General features: G+C 46.0%; 1 protein-coding gene across 2 annotated transcripts in view; it reads left to right on the top strand.

The window, feature by feature from the left end:
• Positions 1-16,091, top strand: part of ERBB2 (erb-b2 receptor tyrosine kinase 2) — a 64,618-nt gene that overhangs the window by 40,979 nt on the left and 7,548 nt on the right. For both annotated transcript variants that reach the window (XM_083408517.1, XM_083408518.1), the window contains 12 exons: positions 754-947; positions 1,572-1,704; positions 2,176-2,266; positions 4,664-4,824; positions 6,504-6,551; positions 8,348-8,486; positions 9,400-9,522; positions 10,042-10,140; positions 12,526-12,711; positions 13,863-14,018; positions 15,117-15,192; positions 15,283-15,429. In XM_083408517.1, the coding sequence (XP_083264643.1) occupies positions 754-947; positions 1,572-1,704; positions 2,176-2,266; positions 4,664-4,824; positions 6,504-6,551; positions 8,348-8,486; positions 9,400-9,522; positions 10,042-10,140; positions 12,526-12,711; positions 13,863-14,018; positions 15,117-15,192; positions 15,283-15,429 (1,553 nt within the window). The remainder of the gene's footprint in view (positions 1-753; positions 948-1,571; positions 1,705-2,175; positions 2,267-4,663; positions 4,825-6,503; positions 6,552-8,347; positions 8,487-9,399; positions 9,523-10,041; positions 10,141-12,525; positions 12,712-13,862; positions 14,019-15,116; positions 15,193-15,282; positions 15,430-16,091) is intronic.

Here is a 16,091-nt window from a genome sequence, read left to right as displayed (position 1 = left end):
ATATCCTGTACCTCTTTTTACCAGTTATCAAGTCCAGTGAATGTTGGTAATTGTGTGTGTGTGTGTGTGTGTCGTCTTGACATTGTCAAAGGCTTCCTGCTGGTTGTCAGCTTGCCACCATATTCCAAGTATTCACTGTTAACATGCACAAGGCAGTGTGGAACTTCTGTCACTTGGTCAAGCAAGCTCAGGGTTGCTCAGAGGAAACCCAGGAAACCCATTGTCTCTCCTAAGGGGATCTCTGAACTGGCATTTCCTGCTGAAGGGAAACCCCTCCAGAGATGGAGACTAATCTTGCAGAAGCACTCAGCGAGTGGAGGGCCTTGCCTCTCTCACCTTCTGACGAAAGGTCGGGCGGTATCCAAATAAACCACAAAAACTTTGGGCCTACACAATGTAACTTCCTCTTCCTCTCCTTTCCCCTCACACACCAGCCATGTGGTAGGTAGAGCGGAGAGAACCCTCTGCTTTGTAATCCCTCACTAAAGCACTTCATCCTGCCATGGTTTCTGCCCTGCGCCAGATGCCTGAATATCTTACTGATTTTAGAACCTACACCCTTCATACTAACTGAAGTTCCCGAAATTATATTATTTGAAATGCAACAAAACAAGACAGGATGTTAAATGAGTCCCTCGCTGGGCTAGTCAATATCAACTTCCGCACGGCAGGGATAGACAAATAAAATCGCTATTTTAGGTCTTCTTCTCTTCTTCCTGATTGGGGAACCTGTTTTTTCTTTTCTTTTGGCAGTGGAGTCTATTCTCTAACGTTGCAAAACCTCAACATCTCCTCCTTCGGCCTGCGTTCGCTGCAAGAGATCAGCAGCGGAATGGTTCTTGTTCACCACAACCCCAACCTTTGCTTCATCCAGAACGTTCCTTGGGAAGCCATCTTCAAGAACCCTCGGCAGACCTTGTTCCAGAATGACAACAACCCTGAGTGTAGTAAGTGTGTGGCACTTAATCCTATAGTTCGGGGAACCAGGCAGAGGGCCCGCCCTGCGGAATGCCCTCCCTTCAGATATCAAGGAAATAAGCAGCTATCTGTCTTTTAGAAGACATCTGAAGGCTGTTTAAGGAAGTTTTTAATGTTTGATGTTTTATTGTACTTTTAATATTTTGTTGGAAGCCGCCCAGAGTGGCTCGGGGCAGGTAATAAATAAATAAATAAATAAATAAATAAATAAATAAATAAATAAATATTATTATTATTATTATTATTATTATTATTATTATTATGCCCCCTCCCCACAATCTTCCAATCTGGGAGCCGCTTTTTAGCAGTCTGGTGTTTTGGGGGGTGGGAGGGAGGGAAGTGAGCCCATTTGCCAGGCTTATGAAAAATCCTGTGCAGATAGGAGAATTTAGGGACTCCATAATGTGAGCTCTTTGTGAGCAAATGCATAAGAATTCAGGGTTACTCAGCGCAATGTTGGCTTGGGCAGCTCACAGGGAGGCCAGCAAGAGTCGAACAAAATGACTTGCCATTGATGGCTTCCTCCATTCCTTTTGATGGTAGCAAAAGAACAGGTAACAACTGCATACATTCCTGTGTCTTCTTCTCCACAGTACGCGAAGACCAGAGTTGCTCCCCCCTCTGCTCCAAGGGGCACTGCTGGGGGCCTGGGGGGACTCAGTGCATGTCCTGCATTGGGTTTCTGCGTGGGAATGAATGTGTTAAAAACTGCAGCCTTCTGGATGGGTATGTGATCATGGGGAAAGCAGACCAGGAGCCCTGTCTGTCTAGAATTCAGATTAGGAGCAACTTAATGGCTCTGGGAGTGCTATGTAGAAAATACATTGTTTAGGCACATTAAGGTCTAGAGACACTTGCTATGTTTATATATATATAAAAAGCTACATTTTCTTAGTGTTGGGTTCTGTGTTGTTGACTAAATTCTATGCTTTCAGGGTACATGGAAGAGGTGTGAAAATAGCATACATATCACCTCCTTGTTTTTCTACTTTTTTGAAACATCCATCTGTCGCCACCAAATTTTATAGAACAATTAAAATGCAGCCCTAGTAGAAGTTACTGTGATGAGAAGTGCACCGGCAGATGATGGATTGCCAATCCACGACATTTCAGGAAGTTAAGGAAAGCTGGGAGGAGAAAAACTGGAAGCTGCCTAAATTTTGGGTTGACCTGACTTTGCAGTTCCTTCTCCTACAGAGAGTTCCGGGAATACGTCAACGGGACACGGTGCCTTCCATGCCATTCCGAGTGCTTGCCCCAAAACGGGACAGAGTCCTGCAATGGATCGGTAAGGGCAGGGACTGAAGGCTGCTGAGGCCCTCGCTTTATTCTGACTTCCTCGCCTTTCCACATCAAGTTGTCTATCCATAAAGTATCTTTTCATCTGCTCTAACACACACACACACCCACACACACACACCTCTGCTGATGTTTCTTGTCACCCTATGTGCACAAAAAGAATGACCAGAACAGACATCTGCTGTCCTGGCCGGTCTGCCTTGGCCCTCCATTATTTTTTCCTCCTCTGGCACTGATCAGGGGTGGAAGCCACCATTTATATTTCCCACAATGCCCCAGAGCAGTGCTGTGGTATTGTCGGAAATTAAAATGGTGGTTTGTGGACCCAGTCTCCCTATGCTGATCTGAGTAGTTCTGGCTGCTTGCTCCCACTATCCAACAAACCTGCCAGGGCCTCTGACATTGAAGGGGCCCTGCTAGACACCTCTTTGCTAAGGGTCCCCTCAGAGCTGGAGCTGTCCCTGAATATAACCTTGAACACACCCAAGAAGTCAGTTCAGACCATCCTTTGGTGCTACATAAACAAACCCTGTGCCCCCCTTTCTTTTCTGCTCTGGTTTCTTCTCTCACCTCCAATTTACATACATATATGATTTGCACAAACCGTAGGATGAATTGGTTTGTATTCCCGGTTTGCTGCTCAAGCAGAGGTGAGAGGAATCTGGAAGGTGGAAGCATGCAAATGGCAGTGTGTGTTCAAATAGTGCCAAGCCAATTGATCCAGTGCTCCCCATGGCTGCGCCAGTGACTGTAATGATAAATAACTGGTTCTGAATTGGCTTCTGCCCTCCTCCCTCCCCATTCATTTTCCCTTGTGTGTCGTGCCTTTTAGATTATGAACTTGCGGGTGGGTACTGTCTATTTACTGATCTAATAAGCCACTCTGGAAGGTTCTGGGTTTCCCCCCCCACCACTAAAGAACATAACAAAAAATAAGCTTCTGAGGAATTCCAGTGTATGCTGGAATAAAATATGGAAAAACCAGTGCTCAATATAGCAAGGTGTCTTTTCCAAAGTTGTTGGACTACAAACCCCATAATTCCCAGCCATGGGCCACAGTGGCTGAGGCTGCTGGGGGTCGGAGTCTGGAGGACCATGGCCTTCCCATGTCTTTGCTACAGGCTCCTTCCTTTAAAACCAGCTATGAATCCATGCAGTTGAATCTGTGGAGCAAGTCAGTGGGGAGGTTTCACCTGTTCTGTCTTCTCACGTCACCTGTATCCAAATATTAAGGGAGAATTCCTCAGGCTCGTTTTCAAACAGGCTTGTTTTTAAACCAGGTGGCTATGAAATACCAGAGATAAATTATTAACAGGAAAGGTGTGCTTGTTTGCATTCCTTCCAGCGAAATTATGTCACGGCTTTACAGAAAAAAATTAATGGTCCTCTTACCACAGGTTTTTCTAGGTTTTTCTGCCTTGATGTTTTGATGGATGTTTCTATTTTGTAAAGTAAAATGAGAAAAGTCGAGGGTAATAAAACTTAAATAAACTCAATCATCAGTCTTTATACACACAAAACCTAATAGCTGTGTGACCCATAAATGCGTTAGCGAAATGCTATTATGTAAAAATTTGAGTTGAACCTTGTAATAGAAATGATAGGAAGAAACAAAGATCCAGAAAACTGAATAGCAAATAACTAAAACAGATAAATTTATAAACACAGTGTATATCAATTTGAACCACTGATACATCGCGGTGGTGGTGATACAGCCACGATGTATCGGCAGCTCAAAAATTCTGAAACCGGTGTTGCGATGCAAACGCCAAAGCGGTTTCAGACAATAGATGGAAGTATCGCCCATCCCTCCTCTTAAGGACTGCCCACATAGTCATTATGCAAGAGAGCAAATATCAGCTGGCATGCTGGCAAAGACTTCGTGCATCATAGATAAAAGCTGGGCGAGCTTTATTCAGAAGTTGTCGCCTCAGAAACTGAAGATAATGTCACAACTCGTCATTTCTTTAAGATTTTTCAGAGCGAGATCCAGCCAAAGTGAAGAGCTCTGAAGCTCGCCCAGCTTAAAAGCTTTGAGGCTCATGCCTTAAGCATGTGCTTAAATTTGCCCATTGAAATCAATGCGCCTGCAATGTTACAAAATCCAGGTTACCCAACTTTTCCCTTCGTTAGGTAATAAAATGTGCAAGAACAGCACAGTTCACCTGAGGCGACTTTGCAACAGCCCCAGACCCAGCGACTCCAAATCCATAGATTCCTATCAAAGTTTCTGGCTTTAATGTCATGTCGGCAACGAGTCGCCTTGCGTTGTAAGGATGATATTGAATGCAGATCCATACAGGACAGCTGATAGGGAGGAATTCCCCTCCCCCTGTTCTTCTTATAGAAAGTATTTTTCTTTTCCTTTCTGTCCTTCCTTCCTTAGGACGCAGACCAGTGTGTGGCTTGTGCCCATTACAAAGATGGCCCCTACTGCGTGGAGCAGTGTCCCAGCGGCGTGAAGGTGGACGGTTCTTTCGTACCCATCTGGAAGTATCCTGATGGGGAAGGCATGTGTCAGATCTGCCCGACCAACTGCACCCACTCGTGAGTTTCCAACATGGTTAATAATAATAATAATAATAATAATAATAATAATTTATTATTTATACCATGCCCTTCTGGCTGGGTTTCCCCAGCCACTCTGGGCAGGTTCCAACAAAATATTAAAATACAATCATTCATCAAATATTAAAAGCTTCCCTGAACAGGACTGCCTTCAGATGCCTTCTAAAAGTCGGATAGTTGTTTATTTCCTTGACATCTGATGGGAGGGCGTTCCACAGGGCGGGCGCCACTACCGAGAAGGCCCTCTGCCTGGTTCCCTGTAGCTTCACTTCTCGCAGTGAAGGAACCGCCAGAAGGCCCTTAGAGCTGAACCTCAGTGTCTGGGCAGAACAATGTCGATAGAGACGCTCCTTCAGGTATACTGGGCTGAGGCCGTTTAAGGCTTTAAAGATCAGCACCAACACTTCGAATTGTGCTTGGAAATGTCCTGGGAGCCAATGTGGGTCTTTCAGGACCGGTGTTATGTGGTCTCAGCGGCCACTCCCAGTCACCAGTCTAGCTGCTGCATTCTGGATTGTGTGGAGAAGGTCCTGCTGGAAAAGAGGCACCAGCACCTTTGCCTAGTGGGTGATGGGAAGCGGGGAGGAAGAAATGCTAAGACTGTTAGCAGTTTGCTCTCTGCAGAGCACACCTTCTGTATAATTTAGCACGTAATCGTTTTGACTTCTGTCAGCCTTTTACTTGGCTGCCCTGGAGTGACACCAAAAATCTGCCGCCTAAGGTGTCCTCATTGCCACCTGCCTCTAAGCAGGCTTTGATTAAACAAGGTCAGCAAAGGAAAATTAAAAGGTTAAAATAAAAAAAAAGAAGCCGCCTTTAAATGTCGGCGCTAGAAATGTCTTCCGCGGCTTGTGATAACTGCATGTGTCCAAAAGCTCATGAAGCCTTGCAAACTTTTATTCAGTTGTCTTCTTTTTATATATATAATTTTTTATTTGATTTAAAAAAAAAACCATAAACATACAACAAAAAACATTTCAAAATCCAAAGATCAAGATTACTCTGAATCTTCTGACTTCCCCACCACCACCAATCCCTTCCATGGGTCCTAATGATAATATTTACAACTGCATATCAATACTGTCCCAAGTTTAATCCTTCCAAAATAACCATACTTTCCGTTAGTTTACAAGTGTGGTTGAAATCCTGCTAATGTTTTAACCTGCTTACAGTGTTCTTGTAAATAGATTGCAAACTTTTTCCATTCTTTTTTAAAGTTCTTGCCCTCTTGATTTCTAAGCTTCCCAGTTAATTTTGCCATTTTAGCATAGTCCATCAACTTGGTTTGCCATTTTTCTCTGGTCAGGGTTATTTCCATCTATGGGCTAGCAGCATCCGTGCGGCTGTTGTCGCATACAACAAACTTTTATTCAGCTGCCTGTCTCCTTCATTCTTCTCTACAGAGAAGAATGTACATTATGCCTCTACATTATGCCTGTTACAGTTTTTAATCAGATTGCTTTTAGTTCTCCACACTTTGTATTTATCGGTCTTTTCAATCAGTTAAAAAACCGCAAAAGTGAAAAAGAAATTAAAATTGCCTAAATGTTTGCAAGTAGCGAGCTGTATTCTGTTCCGGCACTCGTTGTTTCTCCTTAACAAGTGAAGTGGTATTTCTTAAATGGTTGTGTGATACAACTTGGTGTTTCCTTTTCCAGGTGTACAATACGGGATGAACGTGGCTGCCCCGTGGATCAGAAACCTAGGTATTAGATAATCGGCTCATTTTCATTTATATCCCACGTATCTTCCCTTGGAAGTCAAGATGGTGTGCAAGCCTATACAAAGTATAAAGTGTCTTGTGTTACTGAAATATATGAAAAAATAAAAAAAAATGTCCAGTAGCACCTTAGAGACCAACTAAGTTTGTTCTTGGTATAAGCTTTCGTGTGCACGATCACTTCTTCAGATACCTGTGTGTTACTGAAGTTACTGAACATGGAAGATTTCTGGGCACAGTCTAAGTACAAAGGCCATTCTAAGAGCCATGAATATGTGTGATCAGGGAATTCAATATTCTGAGAAACCTCAGCTTTCAATTACAAAAAAGGTGGTTTTTGAAAGGATGTTTTCCTGTCCCTGTGACGGGACAAATAATCCTGCAGTGTACTCTGGTGAGCTGAATGTGCTACAGAAAAAGTAAATGGCCACAAATTTGGAATGATTTGCTGGAGAGAGGGAGAGATTATTCGGTAAAAATCAATAAACTTGTGGCACCGTAAAGACTGACACATTTATTATGTCATTTGCTTTTGAGGGTCAGAATCCTCTTCATCAGATGCATGAAGTCTCAAATTGGCAGACAAATATACATGGTTGCGTGGGGAAGAAGAGGGAGGTTGGAGGGAAACAAAATGCAGTGATAATTTCGTAAAAGTGAAATAATTTTCAGTCCGTCTGGTGAATTCGTGGCTAATCTGAGACATGAACCACAGTGTTTGTGCTCTTTATCACTAACATGCATCAGCTCCAAAAGATCTAGGAGATAAATCCTTTGAACGCATTATTAAAAAACAAATTCTAGCTCCTCATTATTACAAGAATCTCAAAGTAGGTTACAATCACAGTACATTAGAACCTTGTGCAACAGAAAAAGCAGCAGGAACCACTGCGCTTTGAAACTATGATTATTAAGCAGTATATCAGTCGGTGGGTGTTTTTGCTTTATTTGTTTTAGTTATTTATTAAAATGCCAAACCAAGCACAAAACGGAATTCATCACAGAAAACAGGCATGAAATGTCTAAGCCAAGGCAAAGAGGGGGGCTACAGACACCACCAATACATTCCAGACTTTTGGTATAATAAGAATTATAACTAGTCTGTAAAAAGTAAAAACCCCAGTACCGTGGATAGCCCTTGTTTTCCAGGGGGCTGAGCTGCACTTCCAGCAAACTTTAATTTGAAGCTCTACCTGTATTCCTCTATCATCCACAGCCGTTTATAAGCCAAGCGGGGCTAGTGGAAGGAGGAGATTGGTTATGTTATGCATTGTTAACATAAACAATAAGATCACACCAAACAGGAAGAAATTTGTCCTTACTTTTTTGACCTCTAGAGGCTCTCAGTTTATATTTCAGTTTCTCTGGTAGGGCTGATTCCCACACCTTCGTGTGCCTGTGAAAAAATATCCGCTCCAGCTTGTTCCCACCACATCGGGTTATTGTGGCTGTTGCATACGGAGAATTCATTGTTGTTGAAATATAAATAAAAACCACGAGGGATGAAAATTCGCCATAACATCAGGAGAGACTGCTGACTTTCCTTGAGTATCCCACGGTTCACTCAAAGGCCTGAGGAATTGGGCAGGTCTCTAATTGGCACTTGAAGCTCCCTAAAAAGTTCCTCTCTTGGCAACTCATCCTCCTCACTTTCTCTGCTTGGTTAAGCCCTGCCTGGCGCAGCTTCTCTGCCTGCCTGCCCGTTCGCATCCCCTGAAAGTTGCAGGCGAAGTTGGCTACCCTGCTTCAGGCTTCCTCCCTTTTCTCTCTGTCCTCTTCCAGCCAGGCTACGTCCATTACAGCTGGGGTGGTGGGTGCTGCGCTCGTCCTGGTTCTCTTGTCCATCATCATCATTTGCATCAAGCGCCGGAAGCAGCAAGAGCGGAAGCACACTCTGCGGCGTCTCCTGCAAGAGACAGAGGTAGGGTTTGGCGGCCGTAACCTCTTTCCCCCTGAGGTGGGGTTGTGAGGAGAGCCTGCAGCAGAGCTCATGGGAGATTTGGCATGGCGCTTCTGAATTTTAGCATCCTTTTTAGAAGTGATGCTTTATTTCCCCATGTGGGGAATTGCCTCCCTGTACGTTCCATCCTCAATGGAACCTCCATGTGCAGGGGCAGTATATCTCTTAATTTGAAATGTTGCCAGATGTTTCAGGAGAAGGCCCTCATCTTCATGCTCTGCTTCTGAACTTTTGCAGACAGCTGACAGAAAGCCAGATAAGACAGCTGCTTCCCTGTTATGCATGTACAAAAAGACCTAAATGTATAAATAGTCCGAAAGGGAACTCCTCGCTGCTGAATAATAATAATAATAATAATTTATTATTTATACCCCACCCATCTGGCTGGGTTTCCCCAGCCACTCTCGGCGGCTTCCAACAGAATATTAAAATACAGTAATCTATTAAACATTAAAAGCTTCCCTAAACAGGGCTGTCTTCAGATGTCTTCTAAAAGTCTGATAGTTTTTCTCTTTGACATCTGGTGGGAGGTCGTTCCACAGGGCAGGTGCCACTGCCGAAAAGGCCCTCTGCCTGGTTCCCTGTAACTTGGCTTCTTACAGCGAGAATAATCTTCACAGGAAGTCCCCAGCACTGTTTTGTTCTCATTCTTCTCCATGTCCCCCCAAATAATTTTATTACATGCTTGTACATGAGACTGACTAGGGGGCAGTGGAACCATAGAGTTGGAAGGGACCTCAAAGCTCCTCTAGTTCATCCCCTACTGATGTGGGAAATCCACTGCTACATTACCATTAGCAGGTGGCCATAAACCTCTACTTAAATCCGCCCCCCCCCCCTCTGCACCCCTCCTCACTTTCTTTGATGCTGTTAGTTGGTGGAGCCATTGACACCCAGCGGAGCCCTGCCTAACCAGGCACAGATGCGTATTCTCAAGGAGACGGAACTGAAAAAAGTCAAGGTGTTGGGATCAGGCGCTTTTGGAACGGTGTACAAGGTGAGGAGCGCTGGATTAGATTTGTTGCGTGGGCAAATGGCGCGGGAAAGCCCTTGGCTGGGAACCCAACAGCTTGAGAACCTTTGGAAATCTTTTCAGAGACTCAGTTTGAACTACTAGGCCTTGAATCCTGTTCCCCGTTCACTCAGGATCCAAGTGTTTCCTGTCAACGAAATGTTCCCGTTGCAGGTGGTGATCGCATCTTCCCAGCAGCCATTAAGTTGGTACTGGGGGGAAATGGGATTCCTTTGTCAGCTAGCAGGGCCACTGCAATTTAACTTAAGAGTTCTGCCTGGGCTGCTGCTGTGTGCGGGTGCCACTGGCACACCACGAAGTCCCGTGTGAAGAGAGGCACGGCGCTCTGCGTTGCCACACTAGGCCACATCTTTCACTTGGGAGTTTTTCTGAAGTGTCTAGTAGGCAGTCTCCTTCCCATATTCCTGTAATCATCATCATCTTAAAAAACAAAACCCGATGCATTTATTCATCTTGCTCTCTTTCTCTTCACCATCCATGCAGGGAATTTGGATTCCAGATGGTGAGAGTGTGAAGATCCCGGTGGCCATCAAAGTCTTGCGGGAAAACACCTCGCCCAAAGCCAACAAGGAGATTTTGGATGTGAGTGAGGAAGGCACAGTGACCCCTCTTAATCCGGGTTTGGATTTGCAGCCCAGTGGCTAAAGCTGAACCAGGGACAAGCACCCTGAGGCTCAAGATTATAACTGAGAATAATTGCACTGTTTCCTGATGCACCATTTGTACTGTAAACCTAAATGACTGCACAAGAAAAGGTAAAGGTACCCCTGCCTGTACAGGCCAGTCTTGACAGACTCTAGGGTTGTGCGCCCATCTCACTTAAGAGGACAGGGGCCAGCGCTGTCCGGAGACACTTCCGGGTCACGTGGCCAGCATGGCGAGCCAGAGCCGCACATGGAAACGCCGTTTACCTTCCCGCCAGTAAGCGGTCCCTATTTATCTACTTGCACCCAGGGGTGCTTTCAAACTGCTAGGTTGGCAGGCGCTGGGACCGAGCAACGGGAGCGCACCCCACTGCGGGGATTCGAACCGCCGACCTTTTGATCGGCAAGCCCTAGGCGCTGAGGCTTTTACCCACAGCGCCACCCGCGTCCCTGCTGCACAAGAAAGTGGGGGAAATCCATCCAAGCAGCTCAGCGAGGCAAGGCACTATGACTAAAAGAGCAAAAACAGTCGAGGTGGTGCAACAGGAATAAAACGATAACAGCAATTTGAATAAGAATGAAACACTGTGTGTATGTGTGTGTGCGCCTGTGTGTACACACACACAGGCACACACACACATACACACACAATAATGATGGCCAGCCCAAACCTTGCCTCCTCTGAAGATTTTACCACCTCCAACCATAAACCTTGGGGGTGGCCCGGCAACATTTCCTTGCATGTATGCCAGCTCCCTTGCAAGGCAGAGTGACGACCATACAGCTTCTTGTTGAAAGGATCAAGTTGCACATGGCCAATGGCAATAAAACACACATGGAAGCCGTAAAGCTCAGTCAAGCATTGTTTACTTGAACGGCAACACCAATCTTGATGGTAGAAGACTTATTTGCAACTTTACTACAATGCAGAAAGTAAGGCACACTTCAGTTGTACATGCTGCCTGCGCGCAGCTCAGCAGCCTCTCCTCTGTAGGAATCACACATGCCCACAGATAAGTGCTCCATTGCTATTTATAGCTGCTGTAGACGAGGCAATCTTGCACCTCGGTGCTTCTGAGAATCTTTGAGAATCTTCTCACAGTTTCTGGAAACGGACAGCGCTTTCTCACTTGCTCTAACATCCTCTTGGTACTTCCTCCAGCCCACCTAATTGAAAAGCAGCCTATGTGCCATAGCTGCAGTTGCTGTTCTAACTGCATAGCACATGAGCATCCAGTTGGAGATAAATTGATAGCTACCAGTTCACTGCATTGGGTCAACAGGTTCAAAAGATCCCAGCATCTCCCAGCAGAGCAAAGCAAAACCAGGAGAAACAGAGGAGGAGAATATGCAGCGCCTTCCAAAGTTGTAGTTCAAGAACATCTGGAGGGCCACAGATTATTCACTCCTGCTGTATGAAGATCGCACACTACCCCTGATGTTGTCTCAGTGTACCAGATGCCAGTATGGAATCCATGGGGCTTATTGTCCAGAACATGGATGGGGAACTTGTAGTTCTCCAGATATTGTTGGACTGCAATTCCCATCAGCCCCAGCCGGCATGGCCAAAGTGTCAGGGATGATGGGACCTGGAGTCAAAACAACAACTGGAGGGCACCACATTTGCCAACCCTGCAATAGAGAGATACTGTCAAAAATGGTGTAGGAGGGGTGGGGCAGTAAGATGATGGAGAATAAGGCTTAAAAGCAAAAATTGTGGGCCTCTCCTTTAAAGCAGTGCAGCCAGACCTTGGAGCTGAGAAATAGACCTCTAATAAAATAACTCCACCCTTCCTATATGCTCAGGATTTCCCCGGGTTAAAATGTCACCGAAATCCCTCCAGTTGACTTAATTGTCACGCAGGACACATAAGCACATCTCCTTTCAGCATCTTCTCAAAGCTGAGCCAAGTATGTTGCGGTTTCTCTATTTGCTGTGCTTCCTCACAGATCTTTTCTGCTCTTACTGGGTTCAACATGCCCTCCACCAATTCTCCTCCTGGGAATGCCACAGACTCAAAACAGTCTATAAACACTTTTTGTCGGCCAAAGTTACAAGCAACTTACACGGCATCGGGCTTCCCTGTTGTTGTCACCCATGTTTTGTTTGCCGTGGCTGAATTCAGCAATTCCTGGGGTCTAGTGGGAGAGGATTAACAACCCCTCCTGGATGTCTTGGGTTAGCAAACTCACACTGCTTCCCTCACCCGCAGAGGGATAGAAATCTCTCCTTGAAGTCTGGCCCGTGTGAGTTCTTCTCCCTGATCTCCATCACTATTTCTCTTCTGAAAGGAGACCTCTAACACCCCCCTTTCCTCCCCAGGAGGCTTACGTCATGGCCGGGGTGGGCAGCCCTTACGTATCGCGGCTGCTGGGAATCTGCCTCACCTCCACAGTGCAGCTGGTTACTCAGCTCATGCCCTACGGCTGCCTGCTGGACTACGTGAGGGAGAACAAGGACCGCATTGGATCCCAGGACCTCCTCAACTGGTGTGTGCAGATAGCAAAGGTAGGCGGAGCTTCAGTGCCGGGGGCGGGGCTTCATGGTGATTGTCCGCCTGGCATGCGACTGCATAGCCAGTTGTATTCTGCCCCTTTCAGGACCCACCTCCTCTCTTCACACACATTCAGTTTTCTTTGCTTTATCCTTCCCCATCTTTCACCTCTTTAAAGGTGGGGGGGGGGGATAGAATCACAAACCAACAATCAAAGAAGAAAATAGGGTCACGACGGAGGTAGTAACTGAAGAGAGCTGCATTGTGAGGGATCGTGGCTGGTGATGGTGACGGGTTCATTACAGAACAGACTTCCCTGTGCTTATATGAACCACCCCATAGGGAGGACTTCAGCAGATGACACTTGTCCCACCACTGCGGTATTAAAACGGAAGACTGGGCGACGTAACTTGCTGAAATTCTTCCTCCTTCACAAATACAAGTGCCCCGCTGAATCGAATACTCTTTGGAGGAAATGCAGAATATGTGCATCCAGTCTCTCTCTTGCATTTTAAATTTGCAACAAGTTCCTAGTCCTTATGAGTTCAGCCCCCTGATCCCAGCTTTTAACAAACCACTTCTATTTAGGCTTATTGCCTGCAAATCCATCCACACACGTAACCCCACAGCCACTCCCAAAGCATTGACATTTGCAGAGATGTGAAGTGTATAATCCAACATAACTTAATGGTAGAAGGTGTGCTCTGGTTGCAAAAGACCCTTGCTTCAATCCCTGGTGTCTCCAGTTAGAGGAATGACAGCAGGACTGAGTATAACTTCTGTCTGAGATATTAGAAAGCTGTTCTCGGATAGTACTGAGCTACAGGGAACGATTGCCTGGTTTAGTATAAAGCAGCTTTGTATTTCCAAGCATATTTTTTGTTTTGTAAGCTGCTGAAAAGGAATAAACCACTTGAATCAGGCATGGAGGATAGGAGAGCACAGCAGGAACCCTCCTTTCCCTTCTCCAAGCAAGTTTAGCAAGTTTGTATCGATGCCACAGAAATTAGAAATTAATGTTAATTATGTTCTCCACTTCTGCAGTTGAGACTGAGGGTGCGTGGCATCTGTTATTGCACCTATGTGTTTTTAAGAGCTCTAGAAACAGTTCCCCTTGGCTCAACTTTAAGGGGATAGTTACCAGCATTTCTTCATTGTCTCTCAGGGTATGAACTACCTGGAGGATGTCCGCCTGGTCCACCGGGACTTAGCCGCCCGGAACGTCCTGGTGAAGAGCCCAAACCATGTGAAGATCACAGATTTTGGTTTGGCTCGGCTGCTGGACATCGACGAGACAGAATATCATGCCGATGGAGGGAAGGTTGGTCAGAGAACACAATTATGGAGCAAGTCCAGGGTGCACCTCCCTTTAAGACTTGAGTAGCACCCTAAAGGTTGATCAGAATTGTTTAGAGATGGGTGCAGTTACATATCATTTGAGTAGTGGGAGAAGTGCACTGACACTGTTAGTTTCGTCTCCTCCGGGCAAATTTATTTATTTATTACATTTCTATCCCGCCTTTCCTCCAAGGAGCTCAAGGTGGTGTATGTGGTTCTCCCTTGTCCATTTTTATCCTCACAACAACCCTGTCAAATAGGTCAGGCTGAGAGTGAGCGACTAGCCTAAGGACACCCAGTGAGCTGGATGGATGAGTGAGGATTTGCACCCTGGTCTCTCAGCATTCTAGCCGCTAGGCAGTAAATAGGAAAGTGCCTTATACCAACTTAAGACAGTTGGCCCATGTAGCTTGGTATTGTCTACACCAGAGGTAACCAGTGTGTCACCCTCCAGATGATGTTGGACAAAGACTCATCATCTCTTGCCGGTTGGGGCTTATGGGACCTGACAGTGCTTTTTTTCTGGGGGGTACGCATACCCCTAAACATTTTGTGAATCTAAATTTGGCCTCATTGAGGAGCAGTATTTCAATATGAGTAGGAAAATGAGAGTACCTCTAAACATTTTATTTAAGAAAAAAGCACTGGGACCTGAACAAGACTCTGCTAACCCAGAAATAGTGCTTCAGGTTAAGAACTTTGCTTCAGGATGAGAACAGAAATCGTGCTGCGGCGGCAGCGGGAGGCCCCATTAGCTAAAGTGTTGCTTCAGGTTAAGAACAGTTTCAGGTTAAGTACGGACCTCCGGAACGAATTAAGTACTTAACCTGAGGTACCACTGTACAGGGAGAGTGTTCTCTGTGAAGGAGGATTCCATCCTGTGTCGCTAGGCTTGCCCTCTTGTGGTGGTACGGCCCAGGCGCAGATTGACTAGCTCCCTAAGAACTAGGCCCATAAGCCTGTTCTCCTGCCCCACACAAACACACACACAGCTGCTGCTGCTGCTGCTGCTTGGAACCAACCCACAAGAGGGATGGTTTGATGCCACAGTGGTAAACTTTGTGCCATTTGCCTTGCCCAGGTACCTATCAAATGGATGGCCCTGGAGTCCATCTTGCGCAGGCGTTTCACACACCAAAGCGACGTGTGGAGCTATGGTAAGTGGGGGCTTGTGGGGACCCTCCTGTTCGTTCCTGCGGTTAGACGTCGGCTGGCACTTGACGGGACCCCCTTTCCTGTCTCTCCAGGTGTGACTGTGTGGGAGCTGATGACTTTTGGAGCCAAGCCGTATGATGGAATCCCAGCCCGAGAGATCCCTGACCTGCTGGAGAAAGGAGAGAGGTTACCACAGCCTCCCATCTGCACCATTGATGTCTACATGATCATGGTGAAATGTAAGAAGATAGAGGTCTTGCATGAAAGGAAAAAGGGTTGCAATGAAATACAGGGGCAAGGGGGGCAAGGCCCTTGGTTACTGTAGCCTTTGTTGTCGCTGGCACCCCATATCTGTCCAGTATATCTGAAGGAGCGTCTCCACCTCCATCGTTCTGCCCGGACACTGAGGTCCAGCTCCGAGGGCCTTCTGGTGCGAGAGGCCAAGTTACAGGGAACCAGGCAGAGGGCCTTCTCGGTGGTGGCGCCCGCCATGTGGAACACCCTCTCATCAGATGTCAAAGCGATAAACAACTACCTGACATTCAGAAGACATCTGAAGGCAGCCCTGTTCAGGGAAGTTTTTAATATGTGACATTTTAGTGTATTTTTCATCTTCGTTGGAAGCCGCCCAGAGTGGCTGGGGAAACCCAGCCAGATGGGCAGGGTACAAATAATAAATTATTATTATTATTATTATTATTATTATTATTATTATTGCCCTTAAAGCAGCTTTTCTCAACCTTTGGGTCCCCAGATGTTGTTGAACTACAACTCCCATCACCCCTAGCTAGCAAGGCCAGAGCTCAGGGATGATGGGAGTTGTAGTCCAACAACATCCGGGGACCCACAGGTTGAGAACCGCTGCCTTAAAGGGAAGTGGGGTGCCAGCAAGTTGAGCTAT

The sequence above is a fragment of the Podarcis tiliguerta genome (assembly GCF_965153285.1).
Source record: "Podarcis tiliguerta genome assembly, chromosome: 13".
Taxonomy (NCBI): domain Eukaryota; kingdom Metazoa; phylum Chordata; class Lepidosauria; order Squamata; family Lacertidae; genus Podarcis; species Podarcis tiliguerta.
Note: the sequence above shows the minus strand (reverse complement) of the source record. Positions and strands in the feature narration are given on the sequence as shown.